The 27,021-nt window shown below is 52.1% G+C and overlaps 1 protein-coding gene across 1 annotated transcript in view; it reads left to right on the top strand.

Moving 5' to 3' along the window:
* The window catches only part of LOC146859598 (uncharacterized), a 257,232-nt gene extending 251,642 nt beyond the window's left edge, over positions 1-5,590 (top strand). Inside the window, exon 4 of the mRNA XM_085646544.1 lies at positions 4,140-5,590. Within this exon, the coding sequence (XP_085502670.1) occupies positions 4,140-4,387 (248 nt within the window). The 3' untranslated portion in view covers positions 4,388-5,590. The remainder of the gene's footprint in view (positions 1-4,139) is intronic.
* Positions 5,591-27,021: the final 21,431 nt, after the last annotated feature.

Here is a 27,021-nt window from a genome sequence, read left to right as displayed (position 1 = left end):
AGATCTATTTGCCACCAAAGAGAACGTGCAATATCAGCAATTCTGCACATTGGAATTTCCAAGGCGGCACTCGCTCTGCGACGCTTTTTGTCACGAGTGGAGTTGCGGTCTGTTGTACGCCTTTCCGCCTATACCACTTCTGCTCAGAGTGCTCAAGAAGATCAGGCGCGACCAGGCTCAAGTCATTCTTGTGGCTCTGGATTGGGCACGAAGAGTCTGATATCCTGAGCTGCTCAACATGGCCATCGATCCTCCGATCAGACTGCCTCTTCGGAAGATCTTCTGTCGCAGCAGCAGGGGACGGTCCTCCATCAAACCTGTCCAGTCTCCACCTCCTTGCGTAGAGATTGAGCGGCGGCAGTTGACGTCTTTCGACCTGCCTCCTGAAGTTTGTGACGTAATCTTGCCAGCCAGGCGTCCCTCCATAAAGACGGTATACGCCTGCAGGTGGAACAAATTTGTGGCATGGTGCACAGCAAAGGCTGTGGATCCCCTTTCTGCCCCTCTTTCTGAAGTACTATTGTTCCTTCTCTCTCTCGCCCAGCAGGGCTCTGCTCTGGGCACGATCAAGGGCTACCTTTCTGTCATCTCTGCTTTCCTTCAGCTGCCAGACCAGCCTTCTCTTTTCAAGTCCCCGGTAGTTAACAGTTTCTTGAAAGGCTTGACGCATCTTTTTCTTCCAATTCCATTCGATATACCTCAGTGGGACTTGAATGTTGTACTAACTTATTTGTTGTGCGCTCCCTTTGAGCCACTTCATAACTGTCCTTTACGCCTCTTAACTCTTAAGACTGCTTTCCTGGTAGTCATCACTTCTGCTAGATGAAAGAGTGAGCTCCAGGCTCTTTCTTCCAAACCTCCCTTCTTGTCTGTTCATACAGACAAGGTGGTTCTCAGGACCCGTCCATCCTTTCTTCCTTAGGTGGTCACTGCCTTCCACATCGGGCAGACCTTTATTTTGTCCACTTTCTTTCCGCCTTCGCATCCTTCAAAGGAGGAAGAGAGGCTCCACCATCTAAACCCAAAGCGTGCGCTCTCCTATCTGGATAGCACAAAAAAGTTCCGGGTGGATGATCAACTTTTTGTTGGCTACGTGGGTGCAAAGAAGGGTTGGGCTGTACACAAATGCACCATTTCTCGATGGGTCGTGTTGTGTATTAAGGCTTGCTACTATCTGGCTAAAAAGGAGCCTCCAGTTGGGCTACGCGCTCACTCCACCAGGGCGACGGCAGCCACTACTGCCTTGGGAAGAGGAGTGCATCTAAATGACATCTGTCAGGTGGCTACATGGGCATCGCTGCAAACGTTCACAAAACACTACTGCCTGGACAGCCAAGTACGGAGAGACTGCTTCTTTAGCCGTTCTGTTCTCCAGGACTTTCTGGTGTGATCTTGGCTCGCAGACCCACCACCGTGGTTGGTATTGCTGGGGTATCTATTCTAAGGTAAGGAATCTATAACTAACGTGTTTCTTTCAGATGCACAAGTTACTTAACTTTGGTAACGATATATCTGTAAGAACCATTAGTTAGTTATAGATTCCTTACCACCCCACCCATCCACTCTGTTCTGTGAACTGATTTCTAGGGTTAAGGACACCCTTTCAGGGCCCTAGTTTTGTGCACCAATGGTCAGTGTCTTGCATGGCTCTGCAATACTGACGCGGAAAGTCTTGTACAGAACAGACGTCAGCACGCTAGGTCAGCGTCTAAGTAGCTGCCGCGACGTCATCCCAGTGACCACGACGACGAACGTGGAGCCGACCGACGCCACCTTCCGACGTAGGTACTGCTGACATAAAATCTTTCTGGACCCAGTCTGATGACTGAGGGTAATTCTAAGGTAAGGAATCTATAACTAACTAATGTTTTTTACACATATATTTTAAGTTACTTGTGCGACGGAAGCAGATGTGTTGAAGACTTGAAGAATGTGAATAGGTGTGCAGGATGAAGTAAGATGGGTGGTTAACATCTCTGAGGAATGTGGGTGGATGGGTGTGCAGGACAGAGGCGGAGGGTGGTTGAAGTCTCTGAGCAATGTGGGTGGGTGTGTAGGACAAAGGCAGATGGGTAGTTGAAGACTCCAAAGAATGTATGTGGGTGTACAGGACGAAGGTAGATGGGTGGTTGAATTGTCTGAGGAATGTGGGTGGGTGCGCAGGGCAGAGGGGTGGTTAAAGTCTCCAAGGAATGTGGTTGGTGGGTGTGCTGGATGGTGGCAGAGGGATGGTTAAAGTCTGCAAGGAATGTGGGTGGGTGCGCAGGACGAAGGCGGATGGGTGGTTGAAGCCTCTGAGGAATGTGGGTGTATGAGTATTGTGGATGGAAGCAGATGTCACTGAAGACAAAACGTGTATGAGTGTGAAGAATGAAGGAAGATGGGTGGGTAAAGTTTCCGAGGAATGAGGGTGGATGGGTATGCTGGATGGCAGTAGAGGGGTGGTTGAAGTTTCTGAGGAGTGTGAGTATGCTGGATGGAGGCAGAGGGGTGGTTGATGTTTCTGAGGAGTGTGGGTGTGTGGGTATGCTGGATGGAGGCAGAGGGGTGGTTGACGTTTCTGAAGAGTGTGGGTGGGTATGCTGGGTGGAGACAGAGGGGTGGTTGAAGTCTCGGAGGAGTGTGGGTGGGTCTGTGTGCTGGATGGAGGCAGAGGGGTGGTTGGGGTCTCTGAGGAGTGTGGGAGGGATGTGCAGGATGAAGGCAGAGGGGTGGTTGAAGTCTCTGAGCAGTGTGGGTGGGTATGCTGGGTGGAGGAAGAAGGGTGGTTGACGTTTGAGGAGTGTGGGTGTGCAGGATGGAGGAAGAGGGGTGGGTGACGTTTCTGAAAAGGGTGGGTGGGTGGGTATGCTGGGTGGAGGAAGAGGGGTGGTTGACGTTTGAGAGTGTGGGTGGGCAGGATGGTGGCAGAGGGGTGGTTGACGTTTCTGAGGAGTGTGGATGTGCAGGATGGAGGCAGAGGGGTGGTTGACGTTTGAGGAGTGTGGGTGTGCAGGATGGAGGCAGAGGGGTGGTTGACGTTTGAGTGTGGGTGGGTGGGTATGCTGGGTGGAGGAAGAGGGGTGGTTGACGTTTGAGGAGTGTGGGTGTGCAGGATGGAGGCAGAGGGGTGGTTGACGTTTGAGTGTGGGTGGGTGGGTATGCTGGGTGGGGGAAGATGGGTGGTTGACGTTTGAGGAGTGTGGGTGGGTGGGTATGCTGGGTAGGGGCAGAGGGGTGGTTGACGTCTGAGGAGTGTGGGTGGCTGGGAATGCTGGGTAGGGGGAGAGGGGTGGTTGACGTTTGAGGAGTGTGGGCGTGCAGGATGGAGGCAGAGGGGTGGTTGACGTTTGAGGAGTGTGGGTGGGTGGGTATGCTGGGTAGGGGAAGAGGGGTGGTTGACATCTGAGGAGTGTGGGTGGGTGGGTATGCTGGGTAGGGGCAGAGGGGTGGTTGACGTTTGAGGAGTGTGGGTGTGCAGGATGGCGGCAGAGGGGTGGTTGACGTTTGAGGAGTGTGGGTGTGCAGGATGGCGGCAGAGGGGTGGTTGACGTTTGAGGAGTGTGGGTGTGCAGGATGGAGGAAGAGGGGTGGTTGACGTTTGAGGAGTGTGGGTGTGCAGGATGGCGGCAGAGGGGTGGTTGACGTTTGAGGAGTGTGGGTGGGTGGGTATGCTGGGTAGGGGGAGAGGGGTGGTTGACGTTTGAGGAGTGTGGGTGGCTGGGTATGCTGGGTAGGGGAAGAGGGGTGGTTGACGTTTGAGGAGTGTGGGTGGGTGGGTATGCTGGGTAGGGGGAGAGGGGTGGTTGACGTTTGAGGAGTGTGGGTGGGTGGGTATGCTGGGTAGGGGGAGAGGGGTGGTTGACGTTTGAGGAGTGTGGGTGTGCAGGATGGAGGCAGAGGTGATGACACCTGAGATTTCTTCCCTTAAGTTTGTATTGGACCTGGTCTTGAAGGGGCTTCCTGGGAAGCAGGACAGGAGGTGAACCAATGTGTGTGGCCCTCTTCCGGTGCAAGGCAGGGTGGGCTCGTGCACGTCTTGAGAGCATGGTCCCCATGTTGGGGGCTGAGGGAACGGAGGCCATCCTGTGGGAGCCATCCTGAGGGGGTCATCCTGTGGGGCTCATCCTGTGTAACCTACTCCTGTGCTTCCTCCCCAGGTACCTGCTGCATCATCTCCCTCTGCACCTGTGTGGCCGGGATCAACTTCGAGCTCTCGCGATACCCCCGCTACGTGTACGGCCTCCCCGAGGACATCAGCCACGGCTATGGCTGGTCCATGTTCTGTGCCTGGGGGGGGCTGGGACTCACCTTGCTGGCTGGATTCCTCTGCACATTGGCCCCCTCCCTCAACACCCCCCGTGCCAGCAGCGTGCAGAAGCCCAGACAGGAGAACGGGGCTGTGTGACGAGGATCAGAGGGGGCAACACCAGGGCCAGGCATGCCGAGAGTACCACCAGCAGGAAGCAGGACTGGAGGCCTGAGCCATGGTGAGTGACCTAGAGACAGGAAATGACGCTGGCAGCCCCCTTCATGGTGGAGCAACACGCTTCTTCTGCTGAAGGGACTCCTGCTGCTCTGGACAGCGAGTTGGGTGGGTCACCTCCAGGATGACCCGGCCCACCCAACAAACACATTCATGGCTCGTGGACCTGTCACGTGGCTCTGAGGCTGAGATGTGCGCTCCAGATGCTCACATGACTTCTCGTTCTGGTTTTTAAGTCTACTTACGTCTCTTTTTTCTTTTATATATGAAGGATGTGTCCTTTTTTATATACTACCTACGACCTCCTGAGCATCAGACACCCCTGGAACCTGGCGAAAGGGTCTGGGAAGGCAGGTAAAGTGTCAGGCTCCGTGGCCTATGCACAATATCTCCCCCTGGTGGGGTACCACCCTTCTCCGGCATGCAGTGTGGGAGCAGTGCGGGAGCAGTGCCTCGAAGCCAGAAGACCGTGCTTTTGGGGGAGAGATGATGTCATTCACTGGGGTCAGCTTGACAGTGAAGGAAATAGTCCGTCCTGGGACTATTGGAATGGAAACCACGTCGCCGCTGATGGAGTTGGGGAATTAGTTCTTGCAACAAAACCCACCTTTGTTTGTTTTATCCATAAAATCAAGACTTTCTAACGTCAACTTTAGCAGACAACCACTCACATCCTCAGACGCCCTAACTATGCCTGAGAAGCATTGATGTGCTCTCCAGGCCCCCAGCCGGGCCCTGCACTGGAGGCGTCAGACACCACCCCTAGAAGGGAGGGTGGGGGCTCTCAGCCGGGCCCTGCACTGGAGGCGTCAGACACCACCCCTAGAAGGGAGGGTGGGGGCTCTCAGCTGGGCCCTGCACTGGAGGCGTCAGACACCACCCCTAGAAGGGAGGGTGGGGGCTCTCAGCCGGGCCCTGCACTGGAGGCGTCAGACATCACCCCTAGAAGGGAGGGTGGGGGCTCTCCAGGCCCCGTCAGAGCCCAGCCCTGGAGGCAACAGAAACCACCCCTTGAGGAGATGGGAACTCAATAGAAGGGGTGGCAGACACCACCCCTAGAAGGGAGGGGCACTCGAGCAGGGGTGGCAGACACCACCCCTAGAGGGGAGGGGCACTCGAGCAGGGGTGGCAGACACCACCCCAGGAGGGTCACTCAAGAGCAGGGGGGGAGGCAGACACCACCCCTAGGAGGGTCACTCAAGAGCAGGGGGGGGAGGCAGACACCACCCCTAGGAGGGTCACTCAAGAGCAGGGGGGGAGGCAGACACCACCCATAGGAGGGTCACTCAAGAGCAGGGGGGGGGGAGGCAGACACCACCCCTAGGAGGGTCACTCAAGAGCAGGGGGGGGGAGGCAGACACCACCCCTAGGAGGGTCACTCAAGAGCAGGGGGGGAGGCAGACACCACCCCTAGGAGGGTCACTCAAGAGCAGGGGTGGCAGACACCACCCCTAGGAGGGTCACTCAAGAGCAGGGGTGGCAGACACCACCCCTAGGAGGGTCACTCAAGAGCAGGGGGGGAGGCAGACACCACCCCTAGGAGGGTCACTCAAGAGCAGGGGGGGAGGCAGACACCACCCCTAGGAGGGTCACTCAAGAGCAGGGGGGGAGGCAGACACCACCCCTAGGAGGGTCACTCAAGAGCAGGGGGGGAGGCAGACACCACCCCTAGGAGGGTCACTCAAGAGCAGGGGGGAGGCAGACACCACCCCTAGGAGGGTCACTCAAGAGCAGGGGGGGAGGCAGACACCACCCCTAGGAGGGTCACTCAAGAGCAGGGGGGGAGGCAGACACCACCCCTAGGAGGGTCACTCAAGAGCAGGGGGGGGAGACACCACCCCCAGAACCAAGCCACAGAACCCCATTGGAGTGCTCAGGACCACAGTGCGAGTCAAAGCTCGTGTGCAGAGGCAGGCACAAGACACCCGCAACACTCCCCTCTCGGCAACAGGCAAGAGAAACACACTGACTAACAGCCACGTTCAAGACAACATAGCGACATTGTGCAGAGAGCGAACCTCCTTGTGTGACCCTCAACAATGCTACAAACCAGGTCACAACTAATTCCTCCTTGCACAGCCTTGTCCTGCTCATCCCGGCCTCTGTATTCCAGCCATTAAGACACTTTAAGAACACATTTCCTTTAGAACAATGTCATGCTTGACATCATGTGCCCCCCGCGTGCCTTGGACTCCTGACCTCTACAAATGTGTGAAGTGAATGCTGAAACGCGTCGCCTTCCTTCGACGCCATGTCTCACAGCTCCTCGTTAGAGGTGCAGGCCTTATTTGAGGGGGTGGGTGGGAGGGGGGCACTGCTGCCTGGGATGGACTATATTCAGGAGCTCTGCACACCTGTCAGATGTTCAGGTCCAAAACGAGGGCACCATTTGCTCAACATCACAAGAGCCCTCGACAGGTGGCGGAGGCCGGGGTCCCACAGTGCAATCATTTTAGACAGGGGCGCCAGTTGACTTCATGGAATGAGGGTATATTTACGAACATCTCACGCAGCTGTGTAAGTGAAGTCGCTGTGCTACGTTGTGCGGAAGCACGAGAACAGAACTGTGCCATATTTACAAAGATATGGCGTAGCGCAGCTCTCCTTTCGTGTTGGCGCACTTTGGGCAGCCCAGTGCCAACGCAGGTCCCCTCGTGCTACAGTGTAAGAGGGCACTAGGGACTGAAAGAGACATTGGGGAGCAAGACAGAGCATGCCTGGTCAGTAGGGATGGAACAGGAAGACAGGTCATTGGCCCTAAGACAGTATCCGACCAGTTACCAAGGCTTTGAGTGCTTGGACAGGAGGCACTGGAGCCTGGAGACAAGTTATCAGGCCTAAAATGTCAGGGTCCGGGAGGAGAAGGCAGAGAAGCCTCTAATGTATTCAAGTCTGCAACAGAAGGTACTGACGCCTGGAGCAGAAGGTACTGACGCCTGGAGCAGAAGGTACTGACGCCTGGAGCAGAAGGTACTGAAGGCTGGAACAAAAGGTACTGGAGCAGGAGGTACTGAAGCCTGGAGCAGGAGGTACTGACGCCTGGAGCAGAAGGTACTGACGCCTGGAGCAGAAGGAATTGACGCCTGGAACAAAAGGTACTGGAGCAGGAGGTACTGAAGCCTGGAGCAGGAGGTACTGAAGGTACTGAAGCCTGGAGCAGGAGGTACTGAAGCCTGGAGCAGGAGGTATTGAAGCCTGGAACAGGAGGTATTGAAGCCTGGAACAGGAGGTATTGAAGCCTGGAACAGGAGGTATTGAAGCCTGGAACAGGAGGTATTGAAGCCTTGAGCATAAGGTATTGAAGCCTGGAGCAGAAGGTACTGAAGACTGGAGCAGAAGGTATTGAACCCTGGGGCATAAGATACTGAAGCCTGGAGCAGAAGGTACTGAAGCCTGGAGCAGAAGGTACTGAAGCCTGGCAAAGTTACAGACGCCTGGAGCAGAAGGTACTGAAGCCTGGAGCAGAAGGTATTGAACCCTGGAGCATAAGGTACTGAAGCCTGGAGCAGAAGGTACTGAAGCCTGGCAAGGTTACAGACGCCTGGAGCAGAAGGTACTGAAGCCTGGAGCAGACGGTACTGAAGCCTGGAGCAGAAGGTACTGAAGCCTGGAGCAGAAGGTACTGAAGCCTGGAGCAGCAGGGAATGAAGCCTGGAGAAGAAGGTATTGTAGCCTGGAGCAGAAGGTATTGTAGCCTGGAGCAGAAGGTATTGTAGCCTGGAGCAGAAGGTATTGATGCCTGGAGCAGAAGGTGATATTGAATCCTGGAGCAGAAGGTGATATTGAATCCTGGAGCAGAAGGTGATATTGAATCCTGGAGCAGAAGGTGATATTGAATCCTGGAGCAGAAGGTGATATTGAATCCTGGAGCAGAAGGTGATATTGAATCCTGGAGCAGAAGGTGATATTGAAACCTGGAGCAGAAGGTGATATTGAAACCTGGAGCAGAAGGTGATATTGAATCCTGGAGAAGGTGATATTGAATCCTGGAGAAGGTGATATTGAATCCTGGAGAAGGTGATATTGAATCCTGGAGAATGTACTGAAGCCTGGAGAAGAAGGTATTGGAGCCTGGAGAAGAAGGCATTGGAGCCTGGAGCAGAAGGCATTGGAGCCTGGAGCAGAAGGCATTGGAGCCTGGAGCAAAAGGCATTGAAGCCTGGAGCAAAAGGCATTGAAGCCTGGAGCAAAAGGCATTGAAGCCTGGAGCAGAAGGTATTGAAGCCTGGAGCAGAAGGTATTGAAGCCTGGAGCAGAAGGTATTGCGCCTGGAGAAGATGGTATTGAAGCCTGGAGAAGGTACTGAAGCCTGGAGTTTTTGAAGCCTGGAGCAGAAGGTATTGAAGCCTGGCGAAGGTATTGAAGTCTGGAGCAGAAGGTATTGAAGCCCGAAGAAGGTACTGCAACCTACAAAGCAGGGGTTCCCAATCCCACAGGGGGTAAGAAATGACAATTCAGGGAGTGAGACCAAGAGGGAAAGCATGTACTGTATGCAGAATAGGAATCCAGGGAGACTTTTGTAGGGGTGGGAACATTAATCAAACATGTCCTAGGGGTGCGGTGCACAGAAAAGGTTGGGAACACCTGCTATAAAGGTATGAGAGCCCAGAGGGGAAAGTGCAGAAGCCAATAAGGCAACATTTTACCGCTGTCTGCACAGTAAGGCTCTGGAGCCCATGATGGGCACCATTTTAGCCTATACCATAAGGCGCATGAATATGTTCATGTCGGTTGATGTAAGGAAGGATCAATCGCCCCATTAGGTTGTGATTGTAGATATATCGGACATGTGAGTGGTCAGACAAGGACAGGCAGGTGAATGATCAGCCGTTACCTTTGGCAGCCACTCCAGAGCTTCACTTGCGGATGCAAGATTGATACTGCTGGCAGCGTTCCCCCATTTATAATGTATGCACGCTTCTACCAGTTGCAGCCTTACAAAGGGTTTCTTAAACCAAAAGCAGATGCATCTATGTTGAGCAGCAGAATTGGTGGCGAAGGGACTTTAGGGCTGCAGCAGTCTACTGTAATCTAGGAGAGCCCACCGATCACAGGATACAAACATGACAACTAGACGTAAACAGACAAGACTCGCGCCCAACTCAACAGAGAGAATGAAGGCATGCTAACAACACACAACAGAGGAAATACCCAGACATGACAACCACAATTAATCCAAACTCAAGAGATACAATACTGACATCATACACACCCAATCTCACAGAGAGAATAGATGCGACAACAGCACTGAAGCCATAACACAACAGAGACAATACAGACTCGACAACTCAAGCTTACTACAACAGAGATAATGTGTAAATGATAAATATACGGGCCTTACCCACAGAAACAATAGAGTCTTAACACTCCACCCTATCCCCGAAGTAGAGAACACAGGCAGAGCCAGCCCCCAGCAAATAACACATCCCCCCCCCCCCCACCCCCCCCCAGTAGAGAACACAGGCAGAGCCAGCCCTGAGCAGATAACACATCACCCTCCCCCCCCACCCCCCCCCAGTAGAGAACACAGGCAGAGCCAGCCCTGAGCAGATAACACTCCACCCCCCACAGCAGAGGACACAGGCAAAGCCAGCCCTGAGCAGAAAACACTCCAACCCCCACAGCAGAGGACACAGGCAGAGCCAGCCCCCAGCAGATAACACATCCCCCCCCCCCACACCCCCCAGTAGAGAACACAGGCAGAGCCAGCCCTGAAAACACTCCTCCCCCGCACCCTAGTAGAGAACACAGGCAGAGCCAGCCCCCAGCAGATAACACTCCCCCCCCGAAGAGAACAGAGGCAGAGCCAGCCCACAGCAGATAACACCCCCCCTTAGAGAACACAGGCAGAGCCAGCCCCCAGCAGATAACACTCCCCCCCCCCCGAAGAGAACAGAGGCAGAGCCAGAGCCAGCCCCCAGCAGATAACACCCCCCCTTAGAGAACACAGGCAGAGCCAGCCCCCAGCAGATAACACTCCCCCCCCCCCGAAGAGAACAGAGGCAGAGCCAGCCCACAGCAGATAACACCCCCCCTTAGAGAACACAGGCAGAGCCAGCCCACAGCAGATAACACCCTCCCCCGATAGAGAACACAGGCAGAGCCAGCCCCCAGCAGATAACACCCCCCCCCCCCCGATAGAGAACAGAGGCACAGCCAGCCCACAGCAGATAACACCCCCCCTTAGAGAACACAGGCAGAGCCAGCCCCCAGCAGATAACACCCTCCCCCGATAGAGAACACAGGCAGAGCCAGCCCCCAGCAGATAACACCCCCCCCCGATAGAGAACAGAGGCAGAGCCAGCCCCCAGCAGATAACACTCCCCCTTAGAGAACACAGGCAGAGCCAGCCCCCAGCAGATAACACTCCCCCCCCCCCTGAAGAGAACAGAGGCAGAGCCAGCCCCCAGCAGATAACACTCCCCCTTAGAGAACACAGGCAGAGCCAGCCCCCAGCAGATAACACTCCCCCCCCCCCCCCTGAAGAGAACAGAGGCAGAGCCAGCCCACAGCAGATAACACCCCCCCTTAGAGAACACAGGCAGAGCCAGCCCCCAGCAGATAACACCCCCCCCCCCCGAAGAGAACAGAGGCAGAGCCAGCCCACAGCAGATAACACCCCCCCTTAGAGAACACAGGCAGAGCCAGCCCCCAGCAGATAACACTCCCCCCCCCCCCCGAAGAGAACAGAGGCAGAGCCAGCCCACAGCAGATAACACCCCCCCTTAGAGAACACAGGCAGAGCCAGCCCCCAGCAGATAACACTCCCCCCCCCCCCTGAAGAGAACAGAGGCAGAGCCAGCCCACAGCAGATAACACCCCCCCTTAGAGAACACAGGCAGAGCCAGCCCCCAGCAGATAACACCCTCCCCCGATAGAGAACACAGGCAGAGCCAGCCCCCAGCAGATAACACCCCCCCCCCCCCGATAGAGAACAGAGGCACAGCCAGCCCACAGCAGATAACACTCCCCCTTAGAGAACACAGGCAGAGCCAGCCCCCAGCAGATAACACCCCCCCCCCGATAGAGAACAGAGGCACAGCCAGCCCACAGCAGATAACACCCCCCCCCGATAGAGAACAGAGGCAGAGCCAGCCCCCAGCAGATAACACTCCCCCCCCCCCCCCCTGAAGAGAACAGAGGCAGAGCCAGCCCACAGCAGATAACACCCCCCCCTTAGAGAACACAGGCAGAGCCAGCCCCCAGCAGATAACACCCCCCCCCCGATAGAGAACAGAGGCACAGCCAGCCCACAGCAGATAACACTCCCCCTTAGAGAACACAGGCAGAGCCAGCCCCCAGCAGATAACACTCCCCCCCCCCCCTGAAGAGAACAGAGGCAGAGCCAGCCCACAGCAGATAACACCCCCCCTTAGAGAACACAGGCAGAGCCAGCCCCCAGCAGATAACACCCCCCCCCCCCCCCGATAGAGAACAGAGGCACAGCCAGCCCACAGCAGATAACACTCCCCCTTAGAGAACACAGGCAGAGCCAGCCCCCAGCAGATAACACCCCCCCCCCGATAGAGAACAGAGGCACAGCCAGCCCACAGCAGATAACACTCCCCCTTAGAGAACACAGGCAGAGCCAGCCCTGAAAACACTCCTCCCCCACACCCTAGTAGAGAACAGAGGCAGAGCCAACCCATAGCAGATAACACTCCCCCCCCCCCCTGAAGAGAACAGAGGCAGAGCCAGCCCATAGCAGATAACACTCCCCCCCCCCCCCTGAAGAGAACACAGGCAGAGCCAGCCCACAGCAGATAACACTCCCCCCCCCCCTGAAGAGAACAGAGGCAGAGCCAGCCCACAGCAGATAACACCCCCCCCCCCCCATAGAGAACACAGGCAGAGCCAGCCCCCAGCAGATAACACTCCCCCTTAGAGAACACAGGCAGAGCCAGCCCCCAGCAGATAACACTCCCCCTTAGAGAACACAGGCAGAGCCAGCCCATAGCAGATAACACCCTCCCCCCTTAGAGAACACAGGCAGAGCCAGCCCCAGCAGATAATACCCCATCCTGACCTAGTAGAGAACACAGGCAGAGCCACTCCTGAGCAGATAAAACTTCACCCCTCTGTAGAGAACACAGGCAGAGCCCGCCCTGAGCACATAACACTCCCCCCATAGAGAACGGAGGCAGAGCCAGCCCCAGCAGACAACACTTCACCACCCCCTGTAGATCACACAGGCAGGGCCAGCCCCCAGCAGATAATACCCCATCCTGACCTAGTAGAGAACACAGGCAGAGCCACTCCTGAGCAGATAAAACTTCACCCCTCTGTAGAGAACACAGGCAGAGCCCGCCCTGAGCACATAACACTCCCCCCATAGAGAACGGAGGGAGAGCCAGCCCCCAGCACATAACACTCCACCCTCCCCAGTACAGTACCCAGGCAGAGCCAGCCCCAGCAGATAACACTCCACCACCCCTGTAGATCACACAGGCAGAGCCAGCCCTGAGCACATAACACCCCCCACCCTGGTAGAGAACTCAGGCAGAGCCAGCCCATAGCAGATAACACTCCACCCCCACCCTAGTAGAGAACTCAGGCAGAGCCAGCCCATAGCAGATAACACTCCACCCCCACACTAGTAGAGAACACAGGCTGAGCCAGCCCTGAGCAGATAACACTCCACCCCCCGCAAGTACAGAACACAGGTAGAGCTAACAGATAACACTCTCCCCCTCCCCCCTCCTCCTCTCCTCCTCCCCCCCCCCCCCCCCCAAGTAGAAAACACAGGCAGAGCCAGCCCCAGCAGAGATCACCCCATCCCAACCTAACAGAGCACACAGGAAGAGCCAGCCCTGATAACACTCCATCCTGTCCTAGGAGGATTAAAACCTGACCAAGTCCTGCAGTGTGATCCAACAAGCAAATGCAGACTCAGCAAGACTCCAGCCTAACCAATCGGAGGCAATGTGGCCCTGTAACTGGCCGGCACGCCAACTCAGTGACCTGGTCCATTGTTCTCCATCCCCACTCTCTCATCTGAGCATGTTGGTGTTGCTGGAGAGCAGGAGGGAATATCAAAAGCACAGTCCTGGGAGCGGTTGCTCCTAGGAGGCACACATTTGCCCATTCTCTCCTGTGGTTTATGTCCAGCACATCTATGACTCTGGGAAAGGTGTCCCTACACTGTCTGATTCTTCCCCACTTCCTACTCTCTAAAATCCTACAGCAGTTACAGTGCAAGTGTCGGAGAGGGTTACAAGGACACAACGGCATGTAAATTATTGAGATATGAATTGTAATTGTATTTACTGAAGTGTCATTTTTTCAAAGAAAGTTGTAATTCTGAACTGGAATTAAACATAGAAAGATCTTCATTGAGTGACTGGGAGAGACTGTGATATGTTTTCCAGCTGTCTTTAGTGTGAGCTGTTCTATCCTCTGTACAGGACGGATTCACATTAGTGCCAAAATACCAGTGCATCAATTTTCTCCATTTTAGTAAAAACAAGAAAATAAGTTAATATTTCCTGAGAAAAAGTCTTGGTATTACCAGTCGTCAACTCCAAGTTCAATAAACAACATTATTACATTCTTTGTTTATTTGCTTTACATAGGGATCAATTGTATTGTTCTTTCGATAGATTTATTTAATCAATCTACCTCTAGATTTCATCATTTTTCCTGTAGCTGTCTGCCATCATTCTTACTATAGAACAACTGACTTCCGTATTGATTCATTATAATAGTGTTTTTCGGCTTACTACTGATGAACCTGTGAGGCCGATTCTAAAGGCGTATGTTCGAAATCATTTCCTGGGTGTTAATGGCATACACATGGCAGAAGAACCCATGCATTTTGACCTGATCTCCCCAGGTCTTCATGCTTAATGTGATTAGGATACGAGAAGACATGGGTCACAGGCATTTCACACTCAAAGGGCATAAAACTGAATGAAGGGGCGAGAGTGCGACACAGTGGACACAGAGCTAGTTCTAAGTGGAGGTGATCAGTGGGGGCAGGTAGGAGATGGACTAAATACCTTTCGGGAAGAATGATGCCAATGACGATGCTTGCTTAACCAGTACTGTCACTGGCATCATCAACTTAACCAAGTTGAATTTTAGCATTACTAAATGAATACAACCTGGCAATATCTCCTCCCTCATTTCGCTTCCTTCTGATGGACCACAATATTCAGAGTGCAATAACTGCATCATCATCCCCAGGAGCACCTGTAGGCCTGGTCTACCATTGAGAGTTGGAAGAAGCAGAGGTGAGTTGAAGGTTGACATTACCAAAAATGATGACATCAAAGGTCAATCAAAGCATCATAACATTAGAATTGTTGGCCTCCCAGAATCCGCTGGAGTGGACGAAGGGAGTTTTTGTGTGCATATGTTACATGTGCAGATCTTTCATTAACAGCGTGGCCTTCTACACGGCTCATCAGGGGCACTGCTTGATTTCTCTGAAAGAATAGCTAGTGATTGAAGAAATGATGAACCGCAGCAAAGATGTCACCAAGATTCCTCATCCTTACGATGGGGAGGTTTCTATAAGATGCATGATCACTGAAGAGACATATCTGCTTCTATAAATGCCTTACTGGTGTGATGTCACCTGCATAGCACAGCGCAGGGAGGACTATTGCTTTAGTCACTATCCATGCTTCAGCCTGGTTCACTCCTTTAACAATGACTATTTTTATTTCATTAGTTTTATTACATCTGTTATTTTCATGTATTTAGGAGGTCTTGTTTCAGCGCTGAATTATCTATTGTGAATTTCCTTCCCGATTAAGACCATTTTACTTGTGTTAAGCTGTTTGTGCTCTTTTATTACACTTTTTATTTAAATCAGTTTCACAATTACTCAACTTCTCAACCTGCGTTTTAACACTTTATTCTCCTTTGCATGCAGACACTGCTCCTATTTTAAATTTCTGTTTAACCGTTTTAACTTTTGATGTCTGGGATACAAGAAGATACCAGCGATGCCTTTGTAGAAGCGAGAGACCGTGTGTCGTCTTAACATTTAGCTCGGCCTTCTGGCTGATGCAGTGTTTCCCACTACAGCTGGCTGAACCTTGTTAACTCACAGGTGGTGCTGAAAGTATTTTTCTGTTGCTTCACAATTCTGTCTGACTCCATCTACTTCCCATTCTCTTCTATGTCCTCTGTCTACCTCACAATCTTCCTCTCGCCCTCCTGATAGCATACGGATGTGATACAACTGCTCCAGTTCTGAAGCTGAAGGTGCAGATGGGCTGCTAAACGGTTGGTTTAGAGTTTCTCTTACAAACGAGAGGACGTTTTTTATATCCAGAGCCCACATCCAAGATGGCTACCTCCGAATGCTCAATAGCCTCTGGAACCTCGGGCAATGCAGCCTTTTTTGGGACGGAATGAATGACAGCATATGTTTTATTTGTATTCAACAATTTTTTAAAGGAAATGAGAGAACTGTGTGATATACATTTGTTGATAACGTAATTCTCAGTGTACAGCCAAGAGAGGAGGCGTGTCCATTTTTTAATACTTTAGATTGATTGTGGAATTCAGAGAAGGCGTGTCCATCTGTCAGGGTCATAAATTAGCGCAAATCCGTGGTTTCAGTTGGCCGCCTTCTTCTATAGTCATATAATGTAACCACAGAGTAGCCTATGAAGAGACGCGCATCGTCACTGCCTGGCCCAGAATGAGAAAGTAATGCAGTACACTAATGTATCTGAACTGGACTGCTCTTGAAACCTGAACTTGAAAACAATAATCACTGTTTTTATATGATTTTAGCGATCACCTGCTCCACATCTATAGATTGACACAAAAAAGACAGTGTAGGTACTTCTATTATTGCTTATTTCTTTGGGTGGTTTGGTCCTACAAGCCACCAAGAGACCGTCTCGAAACACTTTGGATCTGATGGTAGAGAACAGTAATCCATGAACAGACAAATGCAGGTAACAACAAACCATTAACTCTAATATAATGATAAACAAAATGGCTGTGTCTTAGGGGATAGTTACTACAGTCTCTAAATTGACCTCTGGAGGAGGGGGGGTTCCCACTGGTGTCCTGGGGCCAGAACACTACTGCACCCAAACTGAATGACTAAATCCTCAGTTTAGCACCCGACTCTCAGGGTAGCAGGGCCGAGCAGCCAGTGCCTACTCCAGAAGTTAGAAACTGTATTGGATTGTAAATAACACTAAAAAAAGGGAATGTCTCAGCAGTCTTTTAGGTAAGAAAGGGTTTTAGTAGAGGGAAGTAAAACATTCTTCTCTTTATTTACACTTTGCAGTAGGTGAAGCCCCTCAGCCATCACTAAGTTCCCTTCATACCTCATGAAGGACAAGATTGTGCACGGCTAGTTTAAAAGGTTTTCAAAAGTCTCCCGAGTTATGACTAGACAAGCCCGATGCTTGCATCCCAAGCCTATGGAACTCACCAGACGAGACATCCTACAACAGCAGGAAGAGACAGCTTGAGCCAAGGTACCTGGGCAAAGGAGAGTAGCAATAGTGCCACCAACAAATACCCCACATAGGGCAAGGCACAACCTTACAAAAGAAGGGTCCCTCTTGAGACAAGCTCGTAGGCAGAGGCTCAAAAGAAAGGTAAACACAGGTTAACCAGCTGTACCAGAATAAGGACATCATCAGACCCCTGCCCACACCACGTTTTCAACAAAGCTGGCGCAACCATTGCACCCCATCTGCGAAAGATCATCAACATCTCCTTCGACACAGTGACCTTCCCGGAAAGCTGGAAGCACGCCAAAATCAACGCCCTCCTCAAGAAACCCAAGGCGGACCCCAAAGACCTCAAGAACTTCCAGCCCATCTCCCTGCTCCCCTTCCCGGTGAAGGTCATCGAGAAAATCGCCAACATGCAGCTGACCCGCCACCTCGAGGACAACAGCATCCTAGACCCATCCCAGTCCAGATTCAGACGCAACCACAGCACCGAGACTGCCCTTATCGCCGCCACTGACGACATCAGGCGCCAGCTAGACAACGGCAAAACCTCAGCCCTCATCCTCCTGGACCTGTCTGCCGCTTTCGACACGGTCTGCCACCGCACACTAAGAACACGCCTCCAAGAAGCCGGAATCCAGAAGAAGGCCCTGGACTGGACCACGTCCTTCCTCTCTAGCAGAACCCAGAGAGTCCGCCTCCCGCCCTTCCGATCCGAAGCCACCGACATCATCTGCGGCGTACCCCAGGGCTCATCCCTCAGCCCGACCCTGTTCAATGTCTACATGGCCCCCCTCGCACAAGTGGCACGCCAGCACAACCTGATCATCATCTCCTACGCCGACGACACCCAGCTCATCCTCTCCCTCACAAAGGACCCGCACACAGCCAAGACCAACCTCCACGAGGGAATGAAGGACATCGCCGAGTGGATGAGGAACAGCCGTCTGAAACTGAACTTGGACAAGACTGAGGTCCTCAACCTAGGTTCCACCCCCTCTGCTTGGGACAACTCCTGGTGGCCGACCGCACTGGGAGCAGCTCCAACACCCACGAACCACGCACGCAACCTAGGATTCATCCTAGACTCCTCCCTCTCCATGTCGAAGCAGGTCAACGCCATCTCCTCCTCCTGCTACAACACCCTCCGCATGCCTCGCAGGATCTACAAGTGGATCCCGACCAAAACAAGAACAGTGACCCAAGCCCTCGTCAGCAGCAGGCTAGACTACGGAAACGTACTCTACGCAGGAATCCTGGCCAAACACCTGCGACGACTACAACGCATTCAGAAAGCCTCAGCCCGACTGATCCTCAAAGTCCCCAGCCGCAGCCACATCTCCCCCCCCCACCTCAGAGACCTGCACTGGCTCCCCATCAACAAGAGGATCACCTTCAAACTCCTCACCCACGCACACAAAGCACTCCACAACACCGGACCAGCATACCTGAACGACAGACTCAACTTTACACCCCCGCCCGCCAGCTCTGCCAGCCTCGCCGCCGTCCCGCGCATCCAACGAACAACCTCCGGTGGCAGATCCTTCTCCTTCCTCGCTGCAAAAATCTGGAACACCCTTCCCACCCATCTACGGCAGACACAGGACCTGCTCACCTTCAGATGGCTCCTCAAGACCTGGCTCTGCAAGCAGTAGGAGCCCCTCCCCCCCCACCGCCTTGAGACCCTCACAGGTAAGTAGCACGCTTTACAAATTCACTGATTGATTGATAAACAACATGGCTGAGCAGCCACGCAACCCAGAACATCTGCGGCCCACAACAGGCAACAGAAAAGAGAGATATACAGGAGGCGCCTGACTGCCGAATCAGCATGGGCATCAAAGAGAGTGACCCCATTAAACGGTATATCTTTAAGCCGCCCCTGAACCTGCTCTGGGAAAAGCAACCACGTGTGGCGGCGTATATGGCAACCGACCTGGCCATAGTACGACCACAGTGTCCGTGGCGTCCATGGCAGACCGAATTGAAAAGTGTGCCATATTATGGCCATCACTGATTAGGCGGGCCAGATCGGCACGAGTGATCCCCGGCAAGGAGGGGAAGAGCCAGTCAACAGCGTCCCAAAGGGCAATGTAGCCCGAGCAAATACACACGTGTTGAGGGACCGGAGTCCCGAGCAGGCGGATGCAAACACATCGCGGCCACACGACTCTAGAAACCAAGACTCCCGAGTGGGAGGATGCAATGGAACAGGAGTAACAGACAGCTGCCTGAAGCACAAGTCCTCCAGCTCCAGAATGGAGGGTCAAACAGGCAAGGTCAGTGGTTGCCGGCCGATGTGCCACAGCGCAACCCATGGGGTCCCCCGAATAGGTCCGTGCCCACGTTCTGAGAAGGATGTCAAACAATGACTCCGTAAAAGGTACAGGTCCATGTTACCCGCGCCCTGGTGGAGAATATCCAGCAAAGGCTCCAAAGGATGAGATACTGAGGGCAGCTCAATCCTTAAAATATCTGCAGCCCCGCAAACAGCCCCGACGAACGTCCCACCAGCCTCCATGGCCCCAAGAGGTGGTGAAAGCAAGTCATCAGTAGGTGATGGACGCAAGCTAAACTGGCCACTTAATAGAGGCACAGCAGCAGGATGAGTAGGCCAATGCTCCACTAGCGCCTGCTCTGGAGAGCAGTGAAAAGACTCAGGGGGTGGTGAACCCACCGGGACCACATCCTCCACCACTAAAGCTGGAGACGGTACCAGCGTCGAGGCAACGTCGAGCTGGCGCCGGAGACCTCTGTACTGCGATGATCAGCTGCGAGGCGATGTCGAGCCGGTGCCGGAGACCTCTGAAGAGGCCCCGACTGGCAATGGAGCAAGCGTCGGCAACCTCCGAAAAAGACCTCGACCGCACTAGTCGGCCTCGTCTCCTCGAGTCGATCCGGCGCCAGCGACCTCTGAAAAGGCCTCGACTCGAGCGGGCGCCTTCGGAAGGCCTTGAGTCGAGCTGGCGTCGGTGACCTCTGAAATGTCCCGACCGTCAGAGTCAAGCCGAAGACCTCCGAAAAGGCTCAGACCGCTATAGACTCAACCTTCCCAGAGGTGAAAATCTGTGGGAGAGAGTACGCCGAAGAGGTGTTGTGCACTGCGCCACAGCCACCTCCAGCGATTCCGCAGGAAGGCTGTGCGACAGCGCTATGGAAGGGCTAGACGTTGTGGGATCCCCTCTGGGCCGTGTCCCGACGTTGCGGCGACTCTGGTGTCAGAGTCAGGGCACTCTGTTAGAGCAGAGGGTAAACCTGTCGGCTGTGTCCCAACCTGAGTCCCTACCCCCCCTATGGGGCCCGGAGGCACGCCAGTGAGGGGGGGGGGGGGGGCAAATGCTTACCTGCGGCGACTCTAGTGTCAGAGTCAGGGCACTCGGTTGGAGCCGAGGGCAAACCCGCCGGCGCTGTCCCAACCTGAGTCCCTACCCCCGCTGTAGGACCCGGAGGCACACGGGGGTGGGAGGCCATACTTACCTGAGGTGGGCGAATGATGGCGACTGTGCCGGCCCTGCCACGTGGACGACTCCACTGGAGTAGGAGACCTGTGTCGCGAGGGGTCCGTTCGGGACATCCAGGCAGACAGCAGCTTCATGCGGCGTTCCCGCAGTGATTGTGGCCGCAGCTGGCAGCAAACGTCGCACTCCACGGAGCCATGGTGCTCTCCCAAGCACCACATACAGAGTTAGAGAGGGTCCGTCGTCGGCATCTGTCGAGCAGGACTGGCACGGATCGACAGACTGTTCCTGGACGCAAAAGGGTGTCGAAAAGGCCTGCAATAAACAACAACAGGCCCGAGGTAGTACTTTCCCGGATCCGAGTTAGGACGCGGAAAAGAAGAAAACTGACGTCAGCACACCGGGAGGGGCTTATATGGCTCCACTGATGTCACTTCCGTGGACAACGTCAGGACAGAGCCGGGCAACACCACCTCCCGGCGTACAGAGGTATTGCTGGGAAAAAGGATTTTCCGGATCCGGTCCGACACCTGGGGGATAATCTAAGTTCAGGAATCTGCAGCTAGATGTCTATCAGATATCCACCATACCAGCGCACTGAAGGACCTAAAGTCTGGTGCCTACTAGGTGGAGCCTTAACGAGTGCTTACATTGGTCTTACCATGGCCACTGAAGAGTGCACCCCCAAATTACATCTAGAACTCTAATTAACTAAATGTAACCACAACTGCGTAACACGCTGACCTGCAGGAGTAAAATCCTGAACTTCTTTCAATGAAGGTCTCTCTCCATCCTGAGCACTACTTGGTGGCTAAGAAGAAATGCGAGAGAGGTGTCCCCCACACCCCACCCCTTGAGCCCAACTTCCACCCCAGCCCTCAATCCGTCACCACATTACGCCACCCCATTGCATCTTTAGCTTGAAGATGTTGTATACCAAGATCCAAAAATGCAAAGGGATGTCACAAAATCACCATTCAAATTAACCTCTTGCCAGACAATAAGAGGGCGAAACCATCATCAGTGGACATGTGCCATAGATTCATACCCACGACTGATCAAGTTGATTTGTCCCCGTCCCAGCCTGATCTTGCTCTCTCTACTGCACAATCATGTCTTCCTCAAGCTAAAGAGTGGACATATATACCCAGATTATTTACCACAGGCTAATTTTTTGGACCATCTTCCAGGTCAGGCTTCAACAGCCTTGCCACTGCCCTCAGTGAAGTTCTAGTTTTGTAAGCAGTCAAAGGCAGTGCTAGCTGGCATGGCACACGTGTGATTTGGTTAACATGAAAATCAGAACCCACTTTGGGGAGGAATTTGGAGTTTCTCATTCCTGCCATATTACTATGAAACAATGCAAGATTCATGGGAACATACAACATGGATCTTGCTAAGCCTGCATGCAGAAGTTATGGCGAGCAGGTAAACAGCTTTCCAGGAAACAGGTTGTAAAGAAGCCTTGTGTGTAGGCTCCAAAGGAGGGCTCATGAGACGTGAAAGGAATATATTCCATTCCCAAGGAGAAGATGGCCTTTGAATGGGGGGGAAAACATGCTTAATTACTTCCAAGAAGCTCTTAGCTAGAGAATTTTTTTTTTTAAAAAGGAAATGTGCGAATGATATTTTGTGTGGATCGTGATTACCGCAATGCGGACTTTAATAAAGGAAAGGTAAATGTTACTTACCAGTATGCATCTGTTCTTGGCATGTAGAGCTGCTGCAGTCACATTATTGCATTAGATCGCCGCCTAGTGTTGGGTCCGGATGTTGCACGTAGTTGTCTTGGAAGAGTCTTCGAGATCTAACGAGATAGGTGACTCCTCCCCTGGACTACAGTGCGCATGGACAGCTCCTCCATCGTCAGATTGTTTTTTCGCCATTGTGGCAAAGATGGAGGATAGTAATAGAAAGAAAAGGTGTCCATGTAAATGTATCTAAATAATACTGCAACTGTGCCCGGCACCAGGGAGGAGGGTGGGCATGTGACTGCAGCAGCTCTACATGCCAAGAACAGATGCATACTGGTAAGTAGCATTTACCGTTCGAGGCATATGAGCTGCTGCAGTCACATTATTGCATAGACTGTATAGCAGTTCCTCCTCTAGTGGTGGTTACCGGTGGCAGTTGCAGTAGTTTGGAAAAGTGTTTTAAGGACAGCCTGACCTACAGAAGCTTGTTGTTTGGCTTGCACATCAACACAATAGTGTTTAGTGAAGGTATGTATGGTAGACCATGTAGCTGCCTTGCAAATGTGTTCTAAGGGGATATTCCCTAGAAAAGGCATGGATGCCCCCATTTTGCGCGTGGAATGTGCTCTTGGGGGAATAGTTAATGTGCGTTTCGCTTTTTGATAACATATTTGTATGCACTAAACTATCCATCTGGCTATCCCTGCCTTTGAGATAGGGTCCCCCTTGTGAGGTTGACAGAAAGACACAAATAACTGTTTTGTCTTTCGAAATGGTTTAGTTCTGTCTATGTAGTAGAGTAGAGCCCTTCTGACATCCAGTGTGTGGAGTGCCCTTTCCGCTACTGACTGTGGTTTTCGAAAAAAGACAGGTAACTCAATTGATTGGTTAATGTGAAAACTAGTTATGACCTTAAGTAGGAATTTAGGGTTTGTTCTGAGAACTACCTTATTTTGGTGTATTTGCATGAAAGGTTCTTGAATTGTTAGTGCCTGCAATTCACTTACTCTTCTCAGTGAAGTGATCGCTATTAGAAATGCCACCTTCCATGTTAGGAACTGTAGTTCGCATGAATGTAGAGGCTCAAAGGGTGGACCCATAAGTCTAGTAAGTACAATGTTAAGATTCCAGACTGGGGAAGGTGGAGCTCTTGGAGGGATTACTCTTTTGAGTCCTTCCATAAACGCCTTAATAGGTGGTATGCGGAAGAGAGACACGCGTTGTCTGTTTTGAAGGTATGCTGCAATAACAGATAAATTATGTTTTGGACAGAAGCGTCTAGTGGATTGATTTGATTATTTTGGCAGTAAATAACAAATCTTTTCCATTTGTTTGCCTAACAGGCTCTGGTAGTGGGACGCCTTGCCTCTTTGATGATATTCATACAATCAGGAGGCAGGTTAAGGTATCCGAACTCTAAGACTTCAGGAGCCAGATTGCTAGGTTCATTTGATTGGGGTCTGGGTGTTGTATCTCTCCATGGTTCTGTGTGAGTTGTTTTGGAGAGAGGTGTAGTGGTTGATGAGGGACGACAGAGTTCTAGGAGTGTTGTGTACCATGGTTGTCGTGCCCATGTGGGAGCAACCAGGATCATCGTAAGTGTTCGTTGCTGTAGTTTGCGTACCACTAATGGAATGAGTGGGGTTGGCATAAAAGCGTATGCAAATCTGCCTGACCAGTTCATCCATATCGCATTGCCCTTCGACTGCGGGTGTGGGAACCTGGCGGCGAAGGATGGGCATTTTGCGTTTTCTTTTGTGGCGAACAGATCTATGTCTGGGTGTCCCCATGCTTGGAAGAAGGGGAGTAGGACTTCCGGGTGAAGTTCCCATTCGTGGATCTGTTGACTGTGTCTGCTCAATAGGTCTGCAATCTGGTTGTTCACTCCTGGGAGATGTTCTGCTAGAAGATGGATGTTTTGTGGAATGGCCCCTCTCCATATGCTTTGCGCTAGGCGTGAAAGCTGCAGAGAGTGTGTCCCCCCCTGTTTCTGTATGTAGAACATTGCTGTCATATTGTCTGTCCGGACTAGGACCGTCTTGTTGAAAGGCCTTCATTGCCTGAAATATTGCTAGTAATTTTAGGTAGTTTATGTGGTGTATCTTTTGGTGCGGTGTCCATAGACCTTGCACTGTATGTTGAAGAAGATGGGCTCCCCACCTTGTGAGTGATGAGTCTGTTGTTAACACCACCTGTGGAACTGGCTCTTGGAACAGTCGTCCTTTTGAAAGGTTTTGTGTGTTCCACCACTGCAGAGAGCGATGGGTACGACTGTCTACCAACACTAGGTCCTTTAGTTTCCCTTGAGCCTGGTTCCATTGTGTTGCTAGGCATTCCTGTATGGGACACATTTGTAGCCGAGCATGTGGGACTATGAATATGCAAGATGCCATCATGCCTATGAGTTGCATAAACACTCTTGCTGGCAAGAGAGTCTGAGGTTGGAATTTTTGGATCATTGCTTGAATGTTCTGTATCCTGGCTGGAGCTGGGTAAGCCTTTGCTACTCTGGAGTCTATTGTTGCTCCCAGATACTGCTGTATATGGGAGGGTTGTAGATGGGATTTGGGGTAGTTGAGGGAAAATCCCAGATTGTGTAATAGATGGATTGTGGTCACAGTGTGCTGCAGACATTGGTGATGTGATTCGGCCTTTATCAGCCAATCGTCTAGATATGGAAACACATGAATATGTTGTCTCCGTAGATGTGCCGCCACTACTGCTAAGCATTTTGTGAACACACTTGGTGCTGTTACCCCGAAGGGTAGGACTTTGAATTGGTAGTGCTGTCCCTGCACTACGAATTTGAGGTATTTCCTGTGCGCGGGATGAATGGGTATATGAAAGTATGCGTCTTTGAGATCTAGCGTGGCAAGAAAATCGCCTTGCTGTAGTAGTGGTAGTACTTGTTGAAGTGTGATCATGTGGAAATGATCGGAGTGTATGTAGTGATTGAGGGGACGAAGGTCGAGAATGGGCCTGAGGGAGCCGTCTTTTTTGGGGATTAGGAAATAGAGGGAGTAAACTCCTTTTGCTTGTTGCTGCAGGGGAACCGGTTCTATAGCGTGCTTTTGTAGCATTGCTAAGACCTCTTGTTGCAATAGTATGGTATGTTCCTCTGACATTGGTCTGTGTTTGGGTGGTATGTTGGGTGGGGTAGATGTAAGTTCCAGACAGTAACCAGAATGGATAATTTGCTTCACCCACCTGTCTGTTGTGATGGATTCCCAGACAGGTAGGAACTGTGATAATCTGCCTAAGACTGGTGTTAAGTGGTCTGGAGGCAGGTGTAAGAGGTCACTGTTTGGGAGTGGTGGAGGTACGGTTGTTGTTACCTCTACCTTTAGTATCGTTTCCTCGATATCCTCCTCTGCCTTTTTGAAATGTGTTTTGAGAAGTAGTTTGGAAAGGTTGAGAGGTTTGTGTGTTATTCCCTCTCCCTGTACCTCTATAGGAGGATCTACAAAAGGAACGTTTGGATTGGTAAGACTGCAGTGCACCCATAGATTTAGCGGTGTCAGTGTCCTTTTTCATTTTGTCTAGTAGGACATCTGTTTCAGGCCCGAACAGGAAATCGTGGTTAAGGGGTTGATTGAGAATAGTGGTTTGCACCTCAGGTTTGAAACCTGAAATGCGAAGCCATGCGTGTCTTCTTAACATTACGCTGGTATTGACTGTTCTAGAGGCTGTGTCAGCTGCATCTAGAGCACACTTTATCGAGGCATTAGTGATGAACTTTCCTTCTTGGATAAGTTGCCTGTTTATATGGGTCAGGGAGATGTTGTAGCAGCTCCTCTAGTTTGTCATAGTGTGCCCTGTCATATCTAGCTAACAATGCTTGTGTGTTAGCTATTCTCCAGGTGTTGGCTGCTTGTGAAGCCACCCTTTTCCCAGATGCCTCTAGTAGTTTGGACTCTCTTTCTGGTGGTGCGGCATCGCCAGTTGTTTGTGAGTTTGCCCTCTTACGTGCATTGGCAACTACTAGAGAGTCCAGCTGTAGTTGACCCTTGATGTATGTAGGGTCGGAGGGTGCTGCTCTATATTTCTTTTCCAGTCTAGGGTTGAGTATTCTAGCCCTAATGGGGTCTTTGAATATTTCTAGTGCATGTTTTAAAACTCCTTTGAGCATGGGTGAAGTGCGGGCACTTCTTTCTGTGGTGGGGAAGGTGTCCAGCAAGAAATCCTCTTCCAGAGGGTCAGCATGCATATCTACCCCGTGGAAACTAGCAGCCCTGTCCACTAACTGATGAAAAGCAATGGTGTCATCAGGAGGGGATGGTTTTGAAGGGTATTGTGTGGGGTCCAGAAGAGGTGTGTTGTCTGGTGAATATGGGTTTCCCCATGTGTCCAGGTTGGGTTTGGGTCATCAGGATCGTCATAAGGGTCCTGTGGATCATTATCTGTCGTCATCTGGGTCCCCAACAGGCTGTGGAGGCATGGGGGGTGTGTATGGCACATAAGGTAGAATAGGAGAGAGAGGAGGAGGGGTGACAGGCCTAATAGGAGAGGTAGCAATGTCCTTCCTCTTTAGAGGAATAGGAGAGGGTAATGCAGGATGAATTTTCCTCTTGTGGAGCACCACATGACCTGTGTTAGGGTCTATGATGATTGTTTTCTGTTTTGGATCGACAGGATCCGGAAAAAACAGCTCCTCCTCTGTATTTGGTGGTTTCGGCACCGAAGATTTGTGGTGTTTTTTGCTGGGAGTCGAAGGGTTTGTAGGCTTCGGCTTATCTGGCTCGGGAACCTTCTTTTTAGTCAGTTCGGGAGCTTTCTTGACTTAGACGTCCTTTTTCGGATCGACCGTTTTCTTGGGTTCGATCTGTTTTTTAGGCTCGGGGATCTTTTTGGAGTCGTTAGTCTTTTTCGGGTCGATATTTTTCTTGGGATCTACGTTTTTCGGCTCGAGAAGCTTCGGCTCGACGTTTTTGGGAACGGTCGAGTCTTTCGGCACAGGAGCCGGATGTGTT

The sequence above is a fragment of the Triturus cristatus genome, chromosome 3_1, assembly GCF_964204655.1.
Source record: "Triturus cristatus chromosome 3_1, aTriCri1.1, whole genome shotgun sequence".
In the NCBI taxonomy this organism is placed as follows: Eukaryota; Metazoa; Chordata; class Amphibia; order Caudata; family Salamandridae; genus Triturus; species Triturus cristatus.
The sequence above is the reverse complement of the archived record's forward strand: the minus strand, read 5'-3'. Positions and strand labels throughout refer to the sequence as shown.